This window comes from Euwallacea similis, chromosome 3 (assembly GCF_039881205.1).
Source record: "Euwallacea similis isolate ESF13 chromosome 3, ESF131.1, whole genome shotgun sequence".
Lineage (NCBI taxonomy): Eukaryota > Metazoa > Arthropoda > Insecta > Coleoptera > Curculionidae > Euwallacea > Euwallacea similis.
The window spans coordinates 6,635,137-6,661,073 of NC_089611.1; the positions used below are offsets into that span (position 1 = coordinate 6,635,137).

The 25,937-nt window shown below is 37.5% G+C and overlaps 3 protein-coding genes and 2 non-coding genes across 9 annotated transcripts; 1 reads left to right on the forward strand and 4 right to left on the reverse strand.

Moving 5' to 3' along the window:
* The first annotated feature begins 298 nt into the window (after nucleotides 1–298).
* LOC136419626 (arf-GAP domain and FG repeat-containing protein 1-like) lies at nucleotides 299–20,321 on the forward strand. 4 transcript variants are annotated; one of them, XM_066406108.1, is made up of 9 exons: nucleotides 299–608; nucleotides 13,438–13,635; nucleotides 15,915–16,172; nucleotides 16,231–16,331; nucleotides 16,778–16,882; nucleotides 17,640–17,812; nucleotides 18,219–18,342; nucleotides 18,627–18,901; nucleotides 19,219–20,321. In XM_066406108.1, the coding sequence occupies exons 1-9, from the start codon at nucleotides 445–447 to the stop codon at nucleotides 19,267–19,269; spliced, it is 1,449 nt and encodes a 482-aa protein (XP_066262205.1). In that variant the 5' UTR covers nucleotides 299–444; the 3' UTR covers nucleotides 19,270–20,321. The 4 variants fall into 4 exon arrangements, with proteins under 4 accessions (XP_066262205.1, XP_066262204.1, XP_066262207.1 ...); XM_066406107.1 differs by having other exon boundaries at nucleotides 300–608; nucleotides 18,594–18,901; XM_066406111.1 differs by lacking the exon at nucleotides 299–608 and adding an exon at nucleotides 1,396–1,530 and having other exon boundaries at nucleotides 18,594–18,901.
* Nucleotides 14,531–14,603, reverse strand: TRNAF-GAA (transfer RNA phenylalanine (anticodon GAA)). The gene has a single exon. It is a non-coding gene; the product is annotated as a tRNA-Phe (tRNA).
* On the reverse strand, nucleotides 15,304–15,376 carry TRNAF-GAA (transfer RNA phenylalanine (anticodon GAA)). Its single transcript has one exon. It is a non-coding gene; the product is annotated as a tRNA-Phe (tRNA).
* A 65-nt stretch (nucleotides 20,322–20,386) lies between the features above and the next one.
* On the reverse strand, nucleotides 20,387–23,273 carry LOC136419919 (zinc finger protein 436-like). Of its 2 annotated transcripts, none has more exons than XM_066406521.1 (9): nucleotides 23,077–23,273; nucleotides 22,580–23,002; nucleotides 22,276–22,523; nucleotides 22,079–22,228; nucleotides 21,898–22,028; nucleotides 21,762–21,843; nucleotides 21,533–21,702; nucleotides 20,618–20,701; nucleotides 20,387–20,567 (listed from the first exon to the last, which is right to left on the reverse strand). In XM_066406521.1, the coding sequence occupies exons 1-9, from the start codon at nucleotides 23,212–23,214 to the stop codon at nucleotides 20,434–20,436; spliced, it is 1,560 nt and encodes a 519-aa protein (XP_066262618.1). In that variant the 5' UTR covers nucleotides 23,215–23,273; the 3' UTR covers nucleotides 20,387–20,433. The 2 variants fall into 2 exon arrangements, with proteins under 2 accessions (XP_066262618.1, XP_066262617.1); XM_066406520.1 differs by having other exon boundaries at nucleotides 20,618–20,704.
* A 75-nt stretch (nucleotides 23,274–23,348) lies between these two features.
* LOC136419920 (uncharacterized) lies at nucleotides 23,349–24,396 on the reverse strand. The gene is made up of 2 exons (XM_066406522.1): nucleotides 24,044–24,396; nucleotides 23,349–23,995 (listed from the first exon to the last, which is right to left on the reverse strand). Exons 1-2 carry the CDS (start codon nucleotides 24,337–24,339, stop codon nucleotides 23,527–23,529), a joined length of 765 nt encoding a protein of 254 aa, XP_066262619.1. The 5' UTR covers nucleotides 24,340–24,396; the 3' UTR covers nucleotides 23,349–23,526.
* Between the last annotated feature and the right edge of the window lie 1,541 nt (nucleotides 24,397–25,937).

Below are 25,937 nucleotides of genomic sequence, written 5' to 3' on the forward strand. Positions count from 1 at the left end.
GGATAAACGTTCTTTTAATTAAATTTCATGGAGATATTAAGCTTACCGATTGTACATAACTCAGTACCGTGGTTTTAACTTTAACAACCTTCACCTTCAAATGCAATTTTTCCGTCATATGTCAATGAGACGTTTGATTGATCGATTTTCTTATTGTTCGATAGAGGGCGGGTGAGCTAGTGGGTAAGTTATATTGAGTCAATCAATTTCTATCTCTCTCACTTAAGTAATTTTAAACAAAGATGACAATACACCAGAACTGACCTGAAGTGAAATGAGTTATAGGGACAGGCGATTTTGTTTGCTTTCATCAGTCAGTTCGTTTCCGACGTTGGTTTGTTTCGGTCTGTTTTATTCAGTAGTTTATAGTTTTTTTTACGTTATTTCCCACAACAAAGGGGAAATTGTAAATTAACCCTTGAAACGGTCAAAAGGTGCAGTGCAATGGCTTCATCCCGTAAAAAACAGGACGAACTCAACTTAAAAACTCTGAGGGAACTGGTAGCCCTGCCCCAAAACAAGTTCTGCTTCGATTGCGGTCAGAGGGGCCCTACGTACGTGAACATCACAGTGGGGTCTTTTGTGTGCACCAAGTGTTCTGGGATTTTGTAAGTAATACACCTATGATTTCGATTTATTAATGCCCACTTCCTTATGCCGTTATTTCCCTACTAATTACTGTAGGTAGACCATCAAAGTGAAGGCAGAAAAAAAAATTGAGTTAGCTCTTGCCCTTCCCCGAGGGATGCATATATTGCATCTATTGTTTCTTCTTTTACGTTTTGCTCAATTATTTTTAAATCAAGAAATGAGCATTGAGTTCTCGAGGTTTAAAAACAAAATCAAGTGAGAACAGAGCTGTAGCTTGAGGCAGACTTTGTCTAGATTTTCCAGTTAATTTTAGAAAGTGTCACCCTCTTATTTATACAGTTTGGAGCTTAAGAAAAGGCTTTAAGTGCACCAACACGTCTAGAATCATGGCTAAATAGAGGGAGGAAACTTTTCAGTAAACTTACTCAAGTTAACTTCAGGGTTAAATTGATCATCACCTCATACTTGTGTGTTAAAAATGAGTTAGATTTAAGTAGTCTGAGGTCACTAAGAGTTAATTTCGATAGGTGACTTGAGTAGCTTTTTTAAATTTTTGGCATAACATTGCTACTATACAATAATAACAGAAAAATAGTACTCATAGGTCTCACTCCCTTAGTGACAAACTCTCCTCACTCACCAGATTAAACCAATTAACGTCTTCTCATCAATTTAATATGGAGGTGTTAACCGCTCACGTTTTGCGACCATAAATGTAGCGGAAAGTGACAATAGCAGAGAAACAACACAGAAGTGAAACTTTCTTCAACAAGTACAAATATAATTCGCTGGCATATCAAGTAGATTGAAGTCAAGCCACAGTTAAAAATTCGTTTTCTCCTTTAGTTATGCTTCAGCTGCAGGCTTGGCAGTTGTAGCCCATTATAGTGTTTCTAAGTGTCCTTAGATACTGCTTCTCGAGGAGTGTTTGAAGAAGAGGTCTGTATTTAACTATTGATTTAAAGACGTAAAAATGTGACTCACGACACATTATCTTGTGCAAGATAAATGATTAACCAAATTCCAATAGCTAATTCGGTATGTTAGGTAGTGTATTGACTGCTAATTTGGTTTTGAGTTATTCCCAAAAAATCGATGATACATACGGGAGGAACGTTTATGCGGACTATCTAAAGCTTTAATTTTTCGAATCTGGTGTTAAGGTCGTGTTGAGGACCGTATTATTCCCTAGTGAAAGTGTCTATTGCTGTTCATTAGTAACATTGACCAGATCTAGTGCTACCCTCAAAGCACAGTAGATATTACTAATCAAGTTCGACTGGGGACAAAAGTGAAAGACACTTTCAGTTCAGTTTCTGGTCGTGATTCAATTTTTTATTGCTTCAATTCGTGCTGTTCAGCTCCTTTTACGGATTAGAAATGGAAATCATTTTTTCAAGCAACTCTCGTTGATGGCGCAAGTTACCGTTTAACTCGGCCAAATAATGAGTCATTGATGATATTGGTCCGTACCTACATCATCTACCTCTAATGATCTCAAATTGAGTTATATTCTTCTATTTTTTCTGTTATTTAGGTCACGACTAATTGTTTACTGAGGTCGACCCAAATTGTAAAATTTCACTTTATGAAGTCTGGCTGGTGTGCAGGCACAAATTAGGCATTTTCGTTGGTTTGTCTGGTAGGGCTTTTTGCACAGAAAGCCCTCCTTGGTTTCTCGATTCTGTTGAAATTGCGAAGTTTTCCACGTTTGTCTTTATTGCAGAAAAGCGATTTAATTGTGTGAATGACTCAAGAAAAAGACATGTCTTTGTTCGGCTTCCCACGGATTGCGTGTTTTTCCTTGTCGCCGGTTAACGATAAAACCCAAACGTTAATTTTATATAGACAATGTCCTTAGTTGCCCACTTGGGAGCATTGAAATGAAATGAAAGCCGCCAATTCCTTTATAAGCATCTAAGTGTGTGGCTGGGTCAAGTTTTGGCGACACAGGAGTTATGTAACGTTAAATTAGATCTATATCTTTTATCATAACGCAACAACGATGCTTCACCCGTTAAAAGGAAACTTGGACACGATTTCCCAACCCCGCCTTATCATTTTCCTGAATCAACTTATCAAAATTTAAAATATGTATGTAGGGCCAAGGGTATACGTTCTGTCCATATTCGTGCCTGAATTTTTTACTTATTATACCGGCTGTCCCATATAAGCGGGCGAAGCTATAACTCACTTATTTAGGAACGAATTTGATGAACTAAATGCCAAATAAAACGATATTGTTCTTATTACTAAATAACGTCAAAGTTGATTTTTTTTAACGTAATTTTTTCTGTTTTAAGTGTCAAACTCAGAATTTTACATAGAGCTCCGTATTTTTCTAAATATTTTTTAATAAATAGAATTTTTCTGAATTCGATGATGTATGACAAGTTAATGTTAAAACAATTTTTAACTAAAAAAAAATTGAAAAATTTTAATTATGTGCGTGCATACACAAATACATTATCTTGAGTATTACAAATAGGATTTTTCTTCTTTTTTCTATCATTTAACAATATATTTATCCGTAGTTTTCTCAAAATATCATTTTTATGAGAGAAAATATTGTTCGGATTACTACATAATAATAGTTACAGGGTTGGTGAAACGGGGAAAAAGTTATGTTATTTAGTGTCCTTTCAGAATATGCGTTGAAATTGAATACATTTTATTAAATTTTTGATGTTAGAGCCATGAAAAAATGTATGGTATCACTTAACATTACTTAAATAATAAAAAAAAAAATTTCTAGCATCTAGGGGGCACAATTTCTGTTTTTTTGTCACCGATGTATTTTTTCTTTTTTTATATTAAAAAATGCTTTTTTATGAAAATTTTAATTTTTTTTTAAAGAAACATTTTAGCTATATTTTAATTTTCTTTTTAACGTGTTTTAACGACTTGAAGATGTCCTTCCTAGGTTCTGAAGGTGGTGACAGGTTGGTTCGACAAATTTCACATATTCATAATCAATGCAATTTTCTTCTGTGCGATGCTTATCCAAGCCAAATGAAAAAAAAACTCTATTTCCATGAAAACATTTATTGATTATGATGATTGAGTATACTGTCCAGTGCTTTTTCCGCGACATGTCCAGGCCATTAATACCAAGAAAATGCAATAAGCATTGTATGGATCATTTGGTCATAAACTTACTGAAGTCTTAATAATTATGCCAATCTATAGATATGACGATTGTTCTGACACACGCACCACGGCATGGTTCTCGCGATTATTCCAATCTATTACGCAACACTGTTCCATAATATTATTTCTCACCGTTTGAATCTTTATTACATGCACTTACATATTAATAATTAGTGATTTTCGGCTGCAGGTTATCCTTAAGTTATTTGCAATTAACTGATATTGAATTTCTTGTTTAATAATTATCTTTCAAAATTCACAAATAATTTTATATTCAAGTGTAGACAACGTTAACGTAGATTAGACAACGTTAACTTAGATTAGACAACGTTAACATAGATTAGACAACGTTAAGAGCCAGGAAGTGACTTTAATTTATGAAAATGCCCAATTGCCCTATAGAAATGCGAAATTTGAAGATAAGGCAAGAAGTTAGTGAACATTTCTAAGATTACTGTCAGTTCGAAAATAACTGCAAAGCCTTTTTCACCATGAATACCTATTTAGCCGTAAGAATACTTTTTAATGTTTAGGTCGCACAAAAATATAAATTTTTTGAGTACCTAATTTAAAAATTATTTTAATTAATTTTTAATGTCTTTTTTGAACACTCGTTAACTCTTCGTTTCACGGGTGAGGCCTGTCAGGATCAGTTTAATATATGATATGTTTTATTGAAATTTTGAAATGTAAAAAAACCAATATAAACCTTTTATTTCTACCACTTCTTAGCTTGTCTTAACTAAATTTGAGAAAGGAATATTTTTATCCGGTTCCAGAATTATATGTCACTTATTGATGTACATTTTTAGCATCGCATATTTTAAATGTTATTACTATTGAAAAAAAGAAACATAACGGTCAAATAAAATACATTATTTGAAAAAGGGCATATCTAACATTATGACAAATTTAAAATGAACACGAAAACTTTTTCCGGGCAGAAAATCTAACACCGCAAAATACTCCAATAAAATAACGATTATTCTATCACGCAATCAAAACGAGATGTGGTAATGTGCCCCATACATAGCAAGCTTTAGCAAAATTGAAAAAGTACTTTGTTGTACGTCTTTTTTAATATTTTTAATTTTTTATATTTGCAACATCCTCTTTTATTTGGACATGTACTTCTAGGCAAGTTTTTGCTAGCTGCTTTGATGGTGACATCCTCTTTCCCCAGTTCCAGCCCCCAGGATTTAAGATATAGTCTCCAGCTTTTTGCACATACGTTAGCTGGATTATTATGACGAACGGTACGATAATTCAACCATAACCTTTGAATATAAAAAATGAATATAAATAAATAAACAATGAATATAAAAAAATTCACCGCTTTGCACGGGTGAGGCCTGTGGGGACATACAGTGCAGTAACTCAAAAACCGATTGATATTTTTTTACGGAAATTTCAGTAAACTTAAGTCACTAGGTAAATGAGAGGTGCCCGGAGGATGGACAGTTTAGTTTAAACAATTTCAGACTTATAGCTAAATTTAATTTTTGCTTGGACCGATAGTGAAACGTGAAACGAAGGGTTAATGGGATTAAACTCAGATTCGAATTTGACTGGTTTGAGAACTGGATGAATTTGTTCTGAAAACGGAATTCCGGTGTGCAAATTTTCCTAGGCGAATTTCCCCGCGGACGTCTGTGAGACTCCGAGGGACTCTCCGAGACACGGTGCATCACATTTAAGGCATTTTCTGCGAATTTTCATCATTGAAGTATCTCATTGCGGCCTTTGAACAAAAGCCTACGCACAAACTTTCATGTGAGCACAATAACAATAGACCCAATTCTTCCATAGATTGCGAAACTCTGTTCGAGGTCTGCAGCCACAGTGAGTGAGTGAGTGTCTTCCAACCAGATTGAACTTAATACCGGTTACATTCTTCTGATACATACGTCATGTGAGCATTTGTTCGCAATAATTGCGAAAGGTAGTACATATTTATTTATGTCACGTCAGTTGTGTCTGTGAATGCACATGCAGGCGCAACCTGTCATCTAACGGTTCCTTCGGCCGGGTTACACACCCGGTTAAGGTACCTGCTTCGGCCTAAGTGTGTTATATTTGCACACTTTGGAGTTTTATCACTATCAGTCACTACTCCTTTGTTTGCACTACCTAAAAGATCATCAAATTCGCGTGTATCGACGTCTGCTTCCAAATGGACGATTCAATTAACGACCCTATTGGTGCTCTAATAAATATTCGTTTCGCGCAGGTAGTCAGTACACAAAGGCATATTCAAAAATACGTGACATGTAGAACGTAAATTGAGTAGTGCGCAATGTACAGGGCGTCTTAGAAGCAGCCTTATTAAAAAAAAATGCTTGAGTTCGTTCTACAGGGCGTCGAAATGTGCTCTTCTATTTTGGCAAATCGGGGAATAAATTTCATAGTTTTTAATTAATATCATACTCATTTATTAAATATTCCCTCAAAATATCTGTTTCAAACTAGCTGATAGGTGGCATCGGCGTCGTCAACTGAGGTCAAAAGTCGACCGAAGTTTTTCTCAGTGCCGAAACGTTCATTCGCGGAAGGGCAGTCAAAACAACGGACTCAAAGAGGAGAATCGGCTCCAAAGAAGGCGAAAACCGTTGCGTCTGCGGGAAAGGCGATGGCGTCAGTTTTTTGGAATGCACGTGGAATAATTTTTACTATCTCCCTAAAGGAAAAACAACAAATGGAGAATATTATACAAATTTATTGCACAGTTTGAGCGAGGAAATTAGGATGAAGCGGCCGCATGTGATGAAAAATAGTCTTGTTTCGCCAAGACAACATACCAGTCCATACTTCCGTCATTGCGATGGCCAGAATCGGCCAACTTGGTTTCGAACTTTTCCTTGTCCTCCCTATTCGGCAGACTTAGTCCCCTCAGACTATTTTCCATTTCCAAACTTGCAAAAATGGCTTGATGGAAAGAGACTTACCAATAATGAAAAGGTGGAGTCCGAGGTTGATGCCTATTTTGAAACATTTGAAACGTCTTACTATAAACAGAGAGTAGAAGCCGTAGAACATCGCTGAGAAAAATGCGTCAATCTGAAAAGAGATTATGTTGAAAAATAATTTTCCTTTTCTTTTAAAAATTAGGTACTTCTAGGACTACCCTCGTATTATGCAAAAGTGACCCAAAGAAAATAGCGAACCTTTGAATTGAATAATATACAGGGTGTTGCATTTAATATATTGGGGCTGCTACGAGTTTTTTTTATACCTGTGTTACAGCTTATTGTTTACTTAACTATGAACTTTCCTACATTTTGAAAATTACGAAAAATTAACCAAAGCCAATTTTCGAAATGTCGACCGTCTACACCCATAAATTTTCCAAGGCTTGAACAAACATTTTGTCGCACCTTGAACAAGGCTTGGTCGTTGTCTGTGATTGTATTTTCACCTTTTCAAACATTATCCCAACTCCTCTCTGCTGTTGGACACGGATCTGTACTCCAAAGACTTTAAAAAAATGAAATGTAAAAATCTGATACAGCAAAAACATAAAAATGATAAAGCTAGGTCGACTTTTTGCGTCCGGGCAAGACACAGATGTCATCTATTAATTAGCTTAGAACAGAGATTTTTAATTAAATTATCCTACACTGAATCCCGATAAGAGCAATTTGAATAAATCAAGAATCTGAGATTTCTTTTCGGTTAACAAAAAAGACTTTAAATAGACAACTTATTTATGAAGCATGTTTAGCTGAATCGCTTGAGCCTTTTATACTCACCGCCACGCTATACTCATTTGTACAAATGTTCCTGGGACACCCTGTATATAGGTTGGCGGATGGCCCGTGCGCTCTCCACGACATTCCAACATCGTGAAGGGGACGGTTCTGAAATTCTTCAATTGAATCCAGAATTCAGTTTTCGACCAAGTCATTCACGATGGGCACTTTAAATGAGTTGTTTAAATGCGTGGCACGTCTCGATTTCGTAAAACGTTATGCACTCGTCGAGAAATCTGCTTTACAACTTCCTGCGGTTGTCTTCGTCGTGGACGCAAAAGAAACTTCCTCAGCCTTTAAATTCGTTATTAGTGCTTAGCACCCCCGACCCCTCCCTTCTCCTCTCCTCCCGTCACGTCTCGTCTCGTCTCCTCCTGTCTCGTTTCGTCTCCTCTCTTGTCTTGTCTCCTTCCTCGTCTTGTCTCCTCCCTCGTCTCGTCTCGTCTCCTCTCGTCTCGTCTCTTCTCCTCTCGTTTTGTCTCCTCTCGTCCCGTCTCCCCTCCCCTCCCCAGCCCCCAAGGGTCGATTTATTTGCATTTTACTTCCATCAAAGCTCTTGGAAGTGGATTGGGCCTGATTACGGGTATTCTGCGTCAAGTTCGGACGAAAATAGACGCGGGTGTGGAACGGGAAGAATTCCTCGGGGTGGTTTTTACGTCATGCAGCAGTTCCGCAGCAATGAACTTGAGCGGTGTTTAGGGGTGTCAGATTATAAAATATCATCGGAAAGGCGGCTTTTCCTTTAGACGCTGAAGGTCAGCATAAACACTAATCGATATCGAACAGATTAAAAGAACGGATTTGCGTCATTTGTCTACGTGCAACTTAATTGGGGATCGCCACCCCCACGGCTGAGCCTACGAAACAGACTTTCGATGCGCTCCCAGATCAATAACCTCTACAGCCGTTTTCTTATCAAACAGCCACGGGTTGCGGTACAATGCAAACAGAACCATGAAAACGTCGCACACCTGGCTGCATATAACGCTATTTAAAAGCAAAAATCATAAATTACCTACAGGGTCCTGTTATTTATGCCAAAACTACGGTATTGTGCAAGATGTCATGTCCCCATCCGAATTTATTATTAAACGTAGCCGATTGCAAACAAAGCCAACCTTGAACGTCTATTAAGGTTCAACTAGTTGACCAACAATTAGCGTTACCTATCGAAAAAAGGTCAACGGACAATCAAATTAAAACCGCTCACATGTCGCGAAACCCTTCTTGCTTTCAGGGTGGTCTTGGGTTGCGAACGTAACCCAAGACGTAACCGGAGCCTTCCGAAGCCAAAGAGGTTTAAAAATAGACGAGCAGGATACATATAAAAACTTTCTAACAACATAATAACGCTTATTCATAATACCGACTTAATTTTAGCCCATTGGTGTAGCGCAGTGACGCGACAGTCACTGAGAGATTTATTTTAATCCTGATTAAGTGTGTGGAATTTACCTCTTCCATTGATAAAACGGCCGTGGAACAACATCCCAGGCCAACGCATTTCGACGATGTTGGTTTGGTGCCAGGATTTAGTCCTCGCTTTTAATCCAGGAAATAACATAAACAAGTTCAAGAATAAAGTAATAACTGCTTCTTGAAAAGTAACGCTGCCACAGTCATATCTGAAATATTCAGAAGCGAGCTTTGCCACTGGCTAATTCATGGGCAGATGTTGGCCATTAGATTTCGCGGAGGAACCTCTCCGAAAACACCCTGTAGCTTCCTAGTTCCGATCCTGGAAGTTGCTGATTTTGGCAGGTCAAGTGCCCTTACGTAACGCCTGTGACGTCACCATTTTTTGGTACTATACCCGGTACGGCTGCATTTTAGTACTAATTTTTCTCAAATAAGGGCTGTCCCGTATAGTGAAGCTTTCACCCCTTTTCTTAGTAAAAACTAGAGTTTAAGCGCCTTTTGTTAAGCCGCTATAACTGAAGCATCCCAATAAAATCAATCTTGTTATTCACCTAAGTGTGAGGCTTTAAAGATGTCGACAATAAATTAGCCGATAATCGCCTCTTAGTCGCAGTACGTCTATGTTTTAGCCCTCGATTTTTCTAATAGTACTTTGCAACATTCGTCGGCTCTCTCTTGGCCGAATTATTGACGTGTACTTCGTTAACCTAGTTCTTCATTTTTGTAAACTTGACCGAGGTGCATTATTTAACAGTTAAATAAATTATTCCATAAGTTATTCCTGAGTTTGCTGTTCCAAGATCAATTACAGAATGGCACTTAAGAGTTGGGCTCAGTAAAAACCCCTAAGGGTCTTTGTCAGTATTTGATGACAGTAATTTTCCAAAAATTAAGTTGTAAAAGCAACTTTCGCTGAATTAAAAAATTCAGTGAAATTTCAGTAAGTGCCCATTACGTCTGTGGTTCCAACTTCTTCAAGTTGCTAAGTTTTTGTATTTAAAAAGAGTGGTACTTAGAGGTTACACTCTGTCGGAAACCATGAGGGCCTCTTTCATTTTTTAGATTTTAGGAATTTTCACTAAGCAAAGCAGTGCTTTAGTTTTAGTCGCCAATATTTCAGTATATCCCCTGTGCGTCTTCAGCTTCAATTTCTATAACGTACTATTTTCACTTGGTTAATCGAAACGCTTAGGAGTTGCATCCTCCAGAAAACCATGAAGTTCCTCTTAGTTTGTTGGATTTTAAAAATTTTCCAAAATGCTTGTGCTTTGTACTTCAATTGAATGGTGTTTCAGTTGATGTACGACATCAACTTCCCTAAGTTTCTAATTTTTCAATTAAAATAGATACCTGCGGGTTCCTCCCACGAGTGCCCTTTTTGCATTTTTCAGCAATAATTTTCCAAAAATCCGAATATTTTTACCGATAATTGAAACTAGCACGCCACTGGCTTCGATTTCCTCCAGTTACATTTTTTTTCAATAGCAATTGGCATTCAGACACTTCGCCCTGAAATAACCATGAATATCTCATTCATTTCTTGGTGTCCAGGAATTTTGTAATAATTGATGTTTTTTGGCTCCATTTCAAGAATATTCCGGTAGGAGTCGAATGCGCCAGTGGTGCAAGTTACCTCAAGTTGCTACTTTTTTCAGCTATAGGAGATAATGAGGGGTTGCACCCTCTAGGCAGTAATAAGCGTTCTTTTTCTGGCTTCCAAGAATTTTCCACAAATTGGGCTTTATTTCGACGATATTTGAAAGTAGCTGTCCATCGTTCTAGTTTTCTGAAGTTAGTTATTTTTTCTAACCAAAAGTGGCACGTTCTCGCTTCTCTATTTTGTCTCCAGTTATTTTCCAACATTATCAATTTATAAATTGTAGTTCATCGGCTATTCCGCATGTTATCTTCTGTCCTGCCTAGTGGGAGGCATACTGGCACACTGCCCTGTTTCCCTTATTAACGTGTTTGTACAGGCCATCCTAAAAGAATTTTGAAACGCAGCAAATGACGTGTTTTGTAATTTAAATGAACCGAAGTATTAGCCACTTGACGTAAAACCAAAACCATACTCCACGCCTACCATCTGCCTCGGTAGTACCCATACACTGCCAAGTGTCATAAAGAACAGAAAAAGCACCACTCGCTTTTAATTATTTCTACTAATATACAAGTATGTGTGGTAATTACCAGGCTCGTGCCAAGTGAACAACCAATGTAACTGCTACCTTATTAACAAGCCGATTTCGTGTTTAGACATTTTTTATGTTTCCGAAATTCTTCGGTTTTGCACACATAGTAGTATCTGACGTAACATAGGTTTATGCAATAGCGAAATTTTAATGGGTTAGTCGCCCGACTATTGCAGTGCGGTATAGCTCTTCACGGTCAGTGTCACAGTTGGCCACTAATGAGAACGATCACTCTCAGAGAAATACTACCTTGAAAGTCAACGATTGTTGGTGATAGACTGTGGGGATGTCAATATTTCAATAGTAGTGCGTTCCGTTGCCATGGGGCAAACAAGACTGTCAGAAATTTGACAGCTGTCTCGTTGTTTCTGACGTAGACATAATTTACATGTCATTCATCCGACTCCTTTTTTGATTTTCATTTGGCCGTGCATATAAACGTTTCTCTGACTACCTTGAAAGTCAACGATTGTTGATGATGGACTGTAGGGATGTCAATATTTCACTCGGTAGTGCGTTCCGTTACCACGGGGCAAACAAGACTGTCAGAAATTTGACAGCTGTCTCGTTTTTTCTGACGTAGACATAAGGAAGTAAGTTGCCATGTCAGTCGACTGGCGTCGCGCTAGTGAACGTAGACAGCGGTAACACAATTTACATGTCATTCGCCGACTTTTTTGATTTTTATTTGGTCGTGCATATACACATTTCTCTGGTTTCATGCCGTCTGCGTTCCAGTCGTACAATCCTCAGCTACCTGACCTTTTCGGTTGCGAATAATTCCACTTCCTACCGTTTCAATAATGCTCGGAAAGTTTAAAGTTGAAATACCTAAACCTAATGGTCGCTGGTGCAGCACTATAGTGGTCTAAATGTCGGTTTCGTTGCTTTCAGCCTGCCTACGGCCACTTCAGAGAAAGTTCCATTTACCGAGTTAACTAGGTGTATAGCCGGATTATAGGCAATTATCTTAAGGATGAGCTTTGAGGTCGATTATAAATAATACATCACTGCGATTCAGGCAGAACGAGGTGATCTCATCGAGACCTGACCAACAAAGTGCCTAAATGCAACGTTTGGTGTAACTCATTTTGGGCGTGTCGGCGTAGGTTCGCGGCTCGATCGATGCACCGGGATCGATACGATGCCTCCTCACTAGAAATTTAGGTACCATCACGGTACCCGGGTCGGTGCAGGCTGGCACGGCCTTGAACGGTTCGGGAAGCGTCGGCCTGGTATCATCTCCACGGTCATTTCCCCAAGGCATTTATCTCAAAACACATATACGGTGGCCACACACACGATTTTTACGCAAAATGAAATCGCACCACCTCCCGGTACTGCAGGACAGTCCGTGTGCGCCGATAGACTTTGCACATGGCCTTTTTTCTACCACTGAAGATAAAACGTGGCTAAGATCGGACCGTTCATTACATTTAAGCGTGTTTTCATCTTGAACAATAAATTCCGCGATGACCTTCAACACATCACTGTGTGTTTCATAAGAATGAAGGAATCTTGCGACGTATTAAAATAACATACACGACGTTTAGTTTCGATGAGAATATACCACCTGAATCGCTAATAAATCGAGGCAAATGCAGGAGCGATTTGCATAATATTTTGTTGTCAGGAATTCGCGTTTTTCACGCAGTAATTGTAAATCGAAATTGGTTAGAAGGTCCTTCCCTCCATGATCCATAACACCGAAGCACCAGGGTAGTCTCCACCAACGCTGGAGGTTCTGCTGATAATAGACGGAACGTGTGTTTTAAGAACCGTTCAAAGTCCACATGATTCGTGCATCTCAATACCACTCATACGATTTCATAAATTTACTACTTATCAATGGAACGGCTGTGTGGAGCAATTACACATTACTGTTTAACACTAATGCAATTGATACTCCTAAATCAATCGTCGTCGAAACCTCGTTCCGCCAGTATCATCCGGTCGCCGGATGATCATGGCACATGGATCGGTTGATCCTTTCGTGCTTCTATCAACCAGCGTTCCATGAATTCATTATGATCGCCGTAGGCTTGTCTCATTAGATAATTGGAATTTTCTCGGTGAAATCCACGAGATTGATTAAACTTTGATTACGGCAAAGGTCAACCTGAATCTGCGTATTATCGTCGCAAAGGACAATCCCAAAGCGCAATTCTGCACTGTTTGTTTTTGTCAATTTTCTCGAGAAATCGTCACAATGTTTGTTTTCGAAATGTCTCCGCTTAGCCTTAATTGCCTTTTTTAAAAGGCTTGTAATTAGAATGTAAACAAACGATAAGTAACGTTCCACAAAATGCAAATTTACGTTGAATTTCTCCTTTCAGACGCGGCATTACTCCTCCCCACAGAGTGAAATCCATATCCATGGCGACATTCACACCAGAGGAAATAGACACTATTAGGAACAAAGGAAACGACCACTGCCGGAACGTGTGGTTGGGCCTGTATGAAGGGACTCCACGGGTCTTCTCGGACGAGCAGCAAGTTAGGGATTTCATGTTGGAGAAATACGAGAAGAAAAGGTACTTGAGCGCTCCCAGAAATAATCTTATGAGCCCCGAAATCTCAACGGAACACATCTATACCTGACTTTTTTTAATGAAGGCAGTTAGAAGTTAAAAATGGCAGATTTCCCCCGTTCACTGCAAGCTTAGACCGTTGTGATTTTACTTTGTGCAGATCAATGAAATCAAATCTCCTGTATATGATACACCAACACAGAGTACTTATCAGAAATTGACTTCCCACGTGAAGTACACATCACTCGTAATAAATCATTCAACAGAGATTATTTTTGTTTGGAATAAAGTTCGTTACATTTTATGCGAATTTTTTAGTCCGGTATTCCCAAGCGATGCCGACGTTTTCGGTGTCATTTTTAAGGAATTCGCAGCTTAGACGGCGTCGTTCTAATCAGTTCGTGTGTAAAAATGAATGTTACGTCCCGCTGATTGAATTACAAATGAAATGAGTTAAATAAAAGCATAAAATCGTGCGGAGGACAGTCTTTGAACTGCTATAGTTTGCATCCCTAATTCCAGTGTTTATGTGCGGGCGAATAATAGGTGTGTTGTTTAGGTTAATTCGGGTCATTCAAATTAGTATTAACACTTCCAGAGGGTCAGACAAAAACAAGTTCATGCCAAAACGAAGGGAAATATATGTTCAATTTTTAAAAAAACAAAATTTCACCAAGTTGGGTGGCCTGTAAGTTATATCCGTGAACCAAGCAAAAAGTAACTAAGAGGTTCACAAAATCCGGTAGGGATCTAAATATTCAGTGCTAGACAAAGATCAACTTATGCCGAAATCAGTGCGTGAAATGAGAATATTTTTGCAAATTCTGCAAAAAGCTTTTTGAATTATTTCCACAAAAATGATTAGTAATTTAATTTTAAAAAATTGAAAAAAAAAATCTGCCGAAACCCGGGATTGAACCAGGGACCTTTAGATCTTCAGTCTAACGCTCTCCCAACTGAGCTATTTCGGCTGTGTTTCTTAAGGTGATTAACTCATATCTAATCTACATAGCGATACTTGAAATTCGTCAATTTCAAAGTCAAGACCTTGATAACGTTCGCGCAAGGAATCTGATTTATTTATTAAGAAATTAACGTCGAAAATGGTATGTTTGTGTAACTAAATGAACAAATATTGAGTTGAGAAATAAATTAGATATTAATTCTGGAAATTTTAAGAAATATTTGCCATTCGTAGAAAAAAATAGCATTAAAGTTATGACAGTTGTGTGCTGATTTGCAAACACAACAAATACGCGTTGTTCCCAGATATTTTTTGCCGAAATTATTTAAAAACATACCCTCGGAAGAAAAATATGGCAACACCGGGCGTCGCTTGGCTCTTCTACAGCGAATTTAAACAAGTGAAACGCGCCTTGTTGCCACTTTTATCATTCGTATCTGGAATTATTTACATTAATAATTATGTGTAACTTGAAAAGTGATGTTTCTCCGCATTTTCAAACCTGCCAAATTGGCAAATGAAATGTTAAACGAAAATGTCGCAAAAGTTCTCAGGATGAGGGCGCGAATCCATTCAATGCGTCAAAGTAGCTTCAAATCAATGAATGAAACCTAGATAGATGTACGTACTTAATTTTTCAAGAATCATGTTTTATCAAATAGTGAGAAAAAGCAAAAAAATTGGATTAAAAAAAAATAAAAAACTTCTGCCGAAACCCGGGATTGAACCAGGGACCTTTAGATCTTCAGTCTAACGCTCTCCCAACTGAGCTATTTCGGCTATATCTCCATATGATGATTAAGTCGTATCAGTTCTACATGGAAGTGTGAATACATATATCGAATTTATTGGTTTAATGAGAATTAAAATCTTGATGACGTACACCCCTTTAAAATTTAATTTTATTATAAAAAATAATTATTTTGCCGAAAAGTGCTATTTCTGTGTGACTAAATGAATATTGAGTGGAACAATAAGTCACCCAACAATTCTTCAAAAAGCGAGAAAATATTTGCCAATTGTAGAAAAAAAACACGGAATCATTGCCATGACAATTATATCACGATTTATACAAACCTGACAAACACGCCTTGTCGTCACATATTTTTTGGCTAAAATGATTCAAGAAAATATATAAAAATCTTCGGAAAAATACGAGACAACACAATACTTGTTTTTTAACAATCTTTATTTTATTATGCCATTATGTAACGTGTCAAACCAAGGCGGATAAGTGATCATTTTGAATGCCCAGTTTTTAGACACCCTAATCCGTCATTAGCCACCAAGGACTGTAACGACTTCTCCATTTTTCCAGGTACTATATCGAGGTAACCATGACAAAACCCGAGGTGCCAGACACCAGGCCTTGGACGACGCCTTCTGTGAATGGTACCAGCAAATTACCCATCAATGGAACCAAGAATGGATTGAACAAAAACCTCTCCAACACGATTGGCACCAACGGAATGACGAGAAGTCGGCCGGAAGTGAAGAACCTTAACCATCAAAACGGCCTTAACAATAATTTAGGGAATAGTTTCGCTGTAGATTTCGATAATGCTGATATATTTAGGTATGTTTGAAGGTCTTATTAATGATTTTTGCGGGTGCAATATGAGTTTTTCTTGTAGTAATACATCTTCCCCGTCCAGCACAGGGTCCCAAAACGGGTTCGCGGATTTCGAACACAATCAAGTGTACAACGCTAATAGTAGTAGTTCGACAAATAATGGTGAGTCTTAAAGAGCTAATTGCGCATTTCATATTCCACATAATTTGGTACGTCATTCGCGCAACAATAATTAATATTATTTGGTTGATAACAATGAGACACAATATAAATACGAGGCGTCCAGTTCGGTTGAATTTGGAGGTCAAATTACTCGAAAAATGCATCAAGGAGGATAATAAAAATGCCTTTAGGAAGTCATAGTCCTAGTTATTATTGTACGCGGTCGAGTGGCGATTGAATGGCTCATTATTGGCTGTCTTTGTAGTGATATTCCTGGATTACCTTGACCTTGATGCAACCGACAAAACAGGAATAGATTTGAGTGATTTAAATGCATTCCAGCATTACCTAATTATCATTAAAAGAAAAATGCATCAATCATACAATTCCTTATTTTAATGAGAGTTCCAGGTCAGGTAATAATAATCGTAATATGCCTCTTCTAGCCAACGAGGGGGAGTTTAGCATATTCGACCTGCACTTTTCCAGTCTCGGTCCGACCCTGAACCAGGTGCCCCTATTCCCCAAGTGCACCCCATCGAATCGATGGAGTAAGTTGCAGTTTTGAGCCGATTCGCAGCCGCCATTACTGCCTCCGCACGCAATCCCATATCGTTTTTGACTTATTTATTTGTTTCACCGGCTTTTTCCCTTGTTTCGTTAACAAACGGCCCTATATTTAGATGCCACGGTAGATAGTCGCTTGCTGAGTTATCATTTTTATGGTATTTTTAGAACCGCACATTAACACTCTGCCTTGATTTTAATAAAGCGAAAGCCTCTTTTCGTTGTTAGGATTGGAAAGCTAAATGATTTGTGTGAGTTTTTTTAGAGGCAAGATACGCCTCGGATTTTATAATGTCAGGAATGTATCAAATAGACATTGTAAGGGGCTAAAAATTATCAAAAGTATTGCTCAATGCAAAATATGTAGATACACTTAAAAAATGAGTCACTGCCTTTATGGGCAAACCATGCTACTGATCTTTAGACAGTCAGCTTTATTCTTCATGCGTGAATTAAAAAGTAGTAAAAACGATCCAAAACCATTTGTTTCAAAATAACAAATTATTTTTTAACTGGTTGTCTATCCTTGCAGCCCAATTTCCTTTATAGCGAGGACACAAAATGGCCCTCATCTGCTGCCCATCTTTGTTTGATGTATTGCGAAGTTCAAAAGAAAACACTGATAACACACGAAGTCAGCCATTTTTGGCCCTTAATCATTTAATATTTTGACATTACACAAACACCTTTTCTTGACTTTATCAGCTTCAGTCCTCCATATAAAGACAATTTTCGTTCCAGGCATGCCTCCTCAATCAAACTTGAATGCTTGGGCGACCCAGCAAATGCCTGTTAATCTGCAAAACGGCACCCCCGGAGGAGCTACTTTGGCCAACTCAACTCCACCTGCTGCTCAAGACAAATACGCAGCCCTTAAGGATCTAGACAATGAAATGAAGCAGCAACAGCACCAGGTAAGACGTGTTCCTGTCCATATCTAACATTTCTTCGTTATGCATAGCGAGCACTACTTTTGGTTAGTTAAATTCAGATCGTCGTGTTTTAGATTAAATCCAGTTGATTCCCGTTAGCGATAACCCACATAGTTGGTGTCAAATTAGCCATTGTGCTGTTGTTAAGCTGTAATAGATGCAGTCTATTTATTCTGTTTGCATATCACCGGGCAAATCGGCTTGCGTCTAGGTCAAATTAGGAGTTACGGATAAAAATATCTCAGATAGAAATATAAATTTGAATCCATATTAAAGGTTCTCTTCCTTTTCTCTATTGGTCTCTGACGATGAATCGTTATTTTCTAATTTCCTGATTAAAATAAGCTCCAAAGTCTACTGAGAATGTAACGCATTTTTGTTTTTTAAGGATATGTGGTCCACTTCAAACACCGGATCAACAGGGTCTTTGTACAGTTCATCTACCCCTAATACTGGGTCGTTGTATGGATCTCCCTCTCCTCAAGGGTCAATTTTCGGGTCACCTAGTCAAGGTAGGAGCAACATGTTTACATCCTTAATCATTAAAACTATAATAATTTGTTTGTATGTGGTTTTCGCTGAATCGCTGCTATTACTAGTGTTTATATGTACAATTCAATGGATCCTGACCTTTGTCGGGCCGCAGCAATTCCTCGAATCGCCGTGTATCGATCCCGCTGAAAATTCCAATCAATCATTGTCTGGGCAAATTCCATTATTGGAATTCCCGAATTATATAAGTTGAAAAGTGATATTTCTTTAGGCCAATTTATGACTGCATTTTCAAACCTTCAAGATTCGCAAATGCCGAATCCTTTCGGCAATAGCAACTCGGCGTCGTCATGGACCAACAATGGCTTTACATCCAACGGGTTTCCAGGAGCTTGTAATGGGTTTAATAACAATTTAAATGGGATGAATGGAACCAACGGCGGGGGTTCCCAAACGGGCTACGCGAATCCTTTCAGGGAGCAGTTGAATAAGGCCAATGGGTTATTCAATGGGTTCCAGCCTGTGTTTCCCAGCAACACGCTGACGACTGGTAGCACTTGGGGTGGAAATCCCTTTAAGGTAAAAAAATTATGAAAAGCTCTGTGGGTACCTCATTAGCAGAAATTTTAAGATTTTCAATATCAAAATTCAAAGTATTTCGGAGATAAATGTAACCGCCTGTAATGAGATGTGTATGGTGGATTATTTACCGTCATTTATTATTTCTCGAATTAGCTGTCTTCGTCCCAACTATTGCAAAGCATAATGTGAAGTGAAGTAAAAGCACTTCTCGTACCTTCGAGCTTAAACTCAAACGCAGCTATTGACTACGCTTTCATTGTTAATAATATTTCTTACATGGTTATAAAGATTTATTCTGTTTCTTTTTCTTTCAGCAAATGGGCGCTGTGACCACATCTGCGAACCCCAACAATCCGTTTTTATGAAGAGCAACTTTACTCACCAAATGAACAGCAAACCTAGTTAGCCTCCCCAAAAGGCGTGTATAGAATACTAGCTCAACACCGCTATTACGAAGGTTAAAATTGTGGAATAGCTCGCGCTAGAAAGTCGCAACTTTTCGCCTCTCTATACTTATTCAAGCTTTAACTTTGAGGATCCTTGCGCTTCGCTTTTAGTGGTCATCTCGGTTTACTCGCGATAAATGGGGTGTGACAGCCCTCAGAATTTTTTCACAATTATTCTTGTAGTTTGCACTAGCAAATTTTTCTTAGTTTATTTATATTTTTAGTCACCAGTCTCTGAACGACAATATTTTGAATGCTTGCAGTTACAGGCATACAGGGTGGCCGAATAATTCACACCCTATTACCAAAGCTATCGAATTAAGTTAATAATACTGTTTGTTGTATATTTTATTTCCTTATACTGTTAAGTTCATGACTATTGTAGATAGTGTCGTATTATGTATGTAAAGGAATCTCTTGATGGTTTTAATGGCCGGGTAATTTGTTTTATTCTTTGTGTGTATTTTTGCTTGGTCTAAGGAGTGATGTTGGCCATAGCTCATACGTATATAAATAGTGATAATCAAGATCAAAACGAGGGTTGAAAATTTTGTGTAGGTATCCATATTTTAACTATCATATTCTTATAACTTATAAACTTATTTATTAATACGCGTCGATGTTCTAAGAAAAGTGGCCTTTCCAACTAGTGGACCCTTTTAACGTATAAACTAATACTGGTAACAATGGCTTAGGATAAAAGGAGTTTAACTTCCTTCGCGATTCGCAAGAAAATCACTTGTGTATTCAACTTTGTACTGTGATAAAATGACGAGCATATAGTCGTATTATTCTTGTTATAATTTTACACTCTGAGAACAAGAACTATTGAAATATGCCGTCCTGGGTAGCAATGAAACATCATAATATATTTGCACTTTTGGTCCTATCCGGTAGAGGATGTGTTTTGTGGAATTGCTTGTATATAGTTACAAACTAAATATGTAATATTAATAAACAAATTAATTACGGACTTTCGTAGCTTTATTTTAATCATAAACTTGTCCTGATACGGAGGAATTATAAAGAAAATTCAGTGAATAAGGTAGGCATTTTACTAATATAAAACATACATATAAAACATTACAATATTTGCTCATTTATTTCGGGTTCAGATTGCCCTTTCAAGTGGCAGTTATTCGCTTTTTTGTGTATTAAATACTGACTAGACTCCGAGAAAGATTCGTTGCAGCAATTGCAGGAATAAGGCTTTTCAGCTGTAAAAAAATCAATTATAAAATCCAATACTTAATTATTATCACAGTACCTGTATGAATCCTCATAACATGGTTCTTTAGGCTGCTTTTTTGGAAGAATGCCTTGTCACAAATCAGACAAACATGGCTTTTCTCTCCTGAAAAATGCACTATAAATAAATATAAAACGAAAACAAATGTTTTTAGATTGGATTTAACACGAGTGGGCTTGACACAGTCCTTGGACTGCGACATAAAAGATCTATTGCGTCTCAATATGTATTAGAGTTAATAGAGGAAGCGAATTATGCCGCTGAGTGAAATTTTGCGAAAGTTGTTTAGTTGCTCCCTATGCAGTGCTTTACTTATCTTTGAGCATCATGCAAGGGTTTCAAATATGATGATCGGCATACGTGCGCTAAGTTTAGGTTCGGTACCACAATTTTTACTAGGCAAATTAATTGCATGGCCAAAGGGACAACTTCGGGTTGTTGAGAATTTTTTCCCAAATGTGCATGTGCAAGTTTAGCCTCTTATTTAAGGTATTTCGGTTCCATCACAAATAGGATGGGCTTTCCCCGAAAGTGGTGGTGAGCGTAATCTGGGGTTCCTCTAGGAGGAACTCTAGGTTCCTTCTAGAGGAACCTCTAGACTACCCGCAAAATGATTCTCATTGAGAAGCTCTAGCGTTTCTTTGCTTAAAGTTGTATATGAACCATCGATTTAATTTCTGATTGCTAGTAAAGCATTCTATAATTGCTCCTGAAGCGTCTGTTTATCACTACTCCAATTTGTGCATTTTGGATGTATTATTACAGTACCAGTTAAGCACCAATATTAATATCAGTCTAAATGTAATGGTCCAAATATGAGTTTTCAGAAGAAACATTTAAGTTCATACCTTATTGTATATAAAATCGCAGTTGAACCAGTTACATGAAGTAGCTTACAGCCATTAATAGTTAGTACAAAAAGTCTTTAGTTACCATTATGAGTTTTAATATGATTCTTTAATTCCTCGCCCCTTTTAAAACTCTTGGAACAAACCTCACAATTATAGGGCTTGTCGCCAGTATGTGTGAGCATATGGCGTTTTAACTGAGTTGAAGTTACACAGCCTCTTGTGCAGTAAGTACAGATATATGGTTTGACACCACTGGAAATTTTATTATTATTTCACCATTATTACACATTAACGCAATTATATTATTATACCTATGTATACGTGTGTGCACACTTAATCTGGAATTATCAGGAAATGACTTTCCACATGTTTGACATGAGTAGGGCTTCTCTCCTGTGAACTCATAGAAATCAACCCGGAAACAAATTCAGTAATGGAATAACCTACCAGAATGAATCCTCTTATGGACAACTAAATTACTTGAGGAGGTAAAGGTTTTATTACAAAAATTGCACTGATAATCCTTTTGCCCACTATGAATTTTCAAATGCATTGCTAGAGAACCAGCTCCACATAACCTAAAATTGCATCTCTATAATTAGTCTAAAACAACAGTAAAAAAAATTACATTTTTCCACATTTCATGCACTCATGTGACTTATGTCTGTTGTGTGTTTTATTATGTGCAAGAAGACTGGTGTATCGAGCAAAACCTTTACCACACACAGCACAAATGAAGTTTTTAACATCTGAGTGAGATCGCATGTGCTCCAAGAGCCTGCAAAAAACTTTTAAAAACTATTCATTTTGCTTGAAAAAAGGTACCTAAATGACTGTGCAAATGCTTTTCCACATTTCTCACAACTGAATGGTTTTTCCCCAGTGTGCACTCGAATGTGTCTCTTTAAATCATCTGACCTAGCAAAAGATTTCCCACATTCGTTGCATGTACGAATTTTCTTGGAAGGTTGGTGCTTGCTGGCATTATGTCTAGATAAAGTGCTGGAACTAGAGAAGGTTTTATGGCAAAGATAACAATAGTTTGGTTTTGTAAAATGAGTTCTTTTGTGGCGCTAAAAAAGGTATTATTGACAAAATGAGACCCACATTAACTAGTTCCATTGCTTACTTTTAAATCAATCAAGCTAGTGAAGCAAGCAAAACACTCTTTAATTTCACAGGCAAACAATGGCTGTAAAGTCTCATCTACTGTGCTCCTTTGTTTCAATTCCTGATTCTCATTTAATGCTTGAATATCTCCTCCAGCATCATTTTCACATAAACGACCATCATTAGGCCCAATCACATCACTTTCATGTGGCTCAAAATTGACATTACTATCGTCATTATGAAGCACATTTAAAATATCTTCATTAAATGGCTCAGCAACATTATTTTCAAGTGTGAGTTGCTCCTCAGAAGAGACTTGTAGTTCAATAGCACGTAAAAGAGAGTCAGATTTCTGGCATTGTTGTTGGAAAGTGAAGGTGTTGAGGATGCTCTGTTCACATTCGAAACAGACTTGTTTGGGAAGATGGTCGCTTTGTGATACCTATTTTGAGTTATATTATAGTATATTTACGGTACTTTCTCAAGAAAATCGAGCTTAAAAATTGAATTTTTTACCTGGATGGATGCACAAGCTGAAAGGATGTCTGATAGTTTTACGGGTTCGTCATTGATATATTGGGCTATAAACAGGGATTTGGACTCAGTAGTTTCTAGTAAGCATGTTCTACATATTTTATTAAAATCCTGAGACATTTTTTTAAAGATTTAATTAATAAAATAACAAATTGAAAGAGACTTTAATAAATAAGGAAAATATGTAAATATTTATTGGCAAAGACTGACAGACGTCATCAGAAATGCCACTTGGTGATCTTCCCAGAATATGTTGTCATCCTACTTCGCTTACATCAGATAAACAAAGAGAGGAAAACATCTGATCAAGTGATCTATAGGATCATAGTTTCCCAAGAGATCTACTATCTAAGTATAGGACCGGACTAGCCAGCATATAACTTTATTTTGATATATAATTTAGTTCAAAAAATGATACCTTTATCTATTTTATCACAATGCCTCTCCTTCTACTATAATCTGAATACTCTCGTCATCCCCCCCTTCATTACTAACTCCCTCAAGCTGATCCAAACTTTCCTGCATTTCCTCATCGTAGTCCTGAGGCGAATTCTTTGGTATGGTATACTTCAGATAAAAAATGTAATCATCCAAATTCCTAACCATTTCTTTAAGTCGGCTCTTGTCTGCATTTGCTGCAATCTTTCCGATGTGTTTGCACTTCTTTATGACAATTTTATACAGGTCTTCATTAGTATATTCATCCTCCCCACTGAGATCTGAATCCTCCAACATTTTCTCCAGGGCACGTTTCTTTGGCAAGAGTTTCTGGTAATATGCTTCATTCACTGGATGGTTGTGGGTGTAGTCTATGTGATAGACTTCCAGGAATTCTCCATCGCTTGAAGCTTTAACTGTTATCGAAGCTGGACATATACCATCATATTCCATTGCTAAAGATCTTAAAAGAAATATTATTAGTCTGTACGCTTTTTTTTCCTATACATACCTTTTCTTTCTTTTTCCAGTGCCCCTTGGTCGGTATTTTGGAGAGTAAAAACAACCATACCGTAAATGGTAAAACTCGAGATTAGAATTAATGTATCGTTTGGTCTTATTTTTAGCTGCCAATAAAGTGCGACTATCCCTTTTTGCAAAACGAACAAAATTGGCTCTTGAAGTTTCCTCCAATTTGGCTTGGAATTCTTTGAAGGTCCTAAACTTGTCTCCCAGCTGGATATCAATATTCACAACCACTATTTCACTTTCAACTAGTTGTAGAGGGGCGTACTTTACTTCTTCCATTTCTTCCCTCAATTTCTTGGAGTAAAATTGAAGAACAACATAAACACGAATTGTAGTCAAGATATACAATTTGTGAATGAAAGTAAGATAAAGTTAAATTCGGTTCTGGTAAATATTCGAGAATCAGCTGATTCTGGTTCCCTTTCAATTGTCAACAGATATAAGTGGTAAACAATGTAAACATTGAAATTCATATCCTCGAAGTAACTGCCGCACAAGCAATAAATACTAAAAGAACACGCGAGAGCGACACACAAGGAGGAGCGCCTGGTGGTAAATGTAAATGCAACCAAACACCAGAAGACATAATAATTCATTAACTACAGCTCATGTAAATGGAGGAACATGAAATGACGTAACTAGTAGAATTGAAGTCCAAAACTTCAAAACAATTTTCATTTAATATTTTGGAAGAAAATTTTTATGGACGCCACTGGTTGAAATCCTTCGGAAATTTTCGTGGTGCGTACGAAGATTTGATCGTCGGAAAGCCAGAAGCGTACATGACAATTTTCCGCTAATAAAATAAAATGGACGTTGAGCACTCCAATTTCAACGAGATTTGGTTCCGCAGTAAGCGTATGATATAGCGTTGATATGCCACGGACAAAACTCAAATTAGACTCGGTTTTTGGCTTAAAAATTTTCCTGATGTCTATTGTATTTTTCGAACCAAGAAATCAAAATTGTCCGATTTGAGTTTTGACTTTATCATATTAACACTGCGTGCCCCAAACTGAATACTGATGAAATCCGAGCACTTTATTTTTTATTTAACTTTTTTGGTAAAAATTGTCATGTACGTTATTGATCGTTTAGTAATTTTGCGGAGTTGTAATACTGTTTTATGCATTTGAAAGCCATCTTTAACAAATTATTCATGATTTAGTCAATTCTGTAAATATTCAAAGAGCGAGAAATGAGGGAAAAATTCCACGCCCAATTAATTTGCATTATCCCATATATGCTCGGTTGCGTGCAGGGAGAACGAAAACATATGGGGGCACAATCAGACTTTCTTTACATGCTTCTGCGGCTTAATTAAAGTCGACTTGATTGACGCTCCTTTTTACCAAATTTTCTGGAAGTTTTAATCGGGTGTTGAATTGAACTTGTGACATCTGATGGCAATATATTGCCATTATCTACATCTTGGGGCGTTATGTTAATGAGAACCATTATTCTTTTTTATCAGATTTCTAGCTTAGACTTAAATTGCGGCCCATTAAAAAAGGGCTTAATAAAATTCTATGAACCGATTCTGTATCGCCATCTGGTGTTAAGGAACTGAAGTGGCGATTTTCATTAAGAGGGTTGTGTCCTGGATACGTGGATTGGCAGTTCAGCACACAGATGGCGTCTATACTTTTAAACGCTCTATAAAAGCTGCATTTTACCAAAAATTGTTAATTGTTGTGTTGTGCGTAAAAATACTGAGATTACGTAGGTGTAACTAATCACCAGTTTGCTCTTGATATACTCTTCGAGGGCGTCGCACTTGGAGATCAGTCTAATAACAATGGTTCATATTTTGCAATGAAAAACTAATTATGTTTCGCCAAATGTCAAGAAAAAATACTGTTTCAAGCGTGATTTTT

Excerpts from the sequence above, each read along its gene's own strand:
- LOC136419920 (XM_066406522.1), bottom strand. The coding sequence starts at position 24,339 with ATGGAAGAAGTAAAGTACGCCCCTCTACAACTAGTTGAAAGTGAAATA. Across the intron at positions 23,996-24,043 it reads ACTGGAAAAAGAAAGAAAAG|ATCTTTAGCAATGGAATATG; the intron begins GTATGTATAGGA and ends ATTTCTTTTAAG.
- LOC136419919 (XM_066406520.1), bottom strand. The coding sequence starts at position 23,214 with ATGTCTCAGGATTTTAATAAAATATGTAGAACATGCTTACTAGAAACT. Across the intron at positions 21,844-21,897 it reads CCATAAGAGGATTCATTCTG|GAGAGAAGCCCTACTCATGT; the intron begins GTAGGTTATTCC and ends ATGAGTTCACAG. Across the intron at positions 21,703-21,761 it reads GTGCACACACGTATACATAG|TGGTGTCAAACCATATATCT; the intron begins GTATAATAATAT and ends TAAAATTTCCAG.
- LOC136419626 (XM_066406107.1), top strand. The coding sequence starts at position 445 with ATGGCTTCATCCCGTAAAAAACAGGACGAACTCAACTTAAAAACTCTG. Across the intron at positions 609-13,437 it reads ACCAAGTGTTCTGGGATTTT|ACGCGGCATTACTCCTCCCC; the intron begins GTAAGTAATACA and ends TTCTCCTTTCAG. Across the intron at positions 18,902-19,218 it reads GGGGTGGAAATCCCTTTAAG|CAAATGGGCGCTGTGACCAC; the intron begins GTAAAAAAATTA and ends TTTTTCTTTCAG.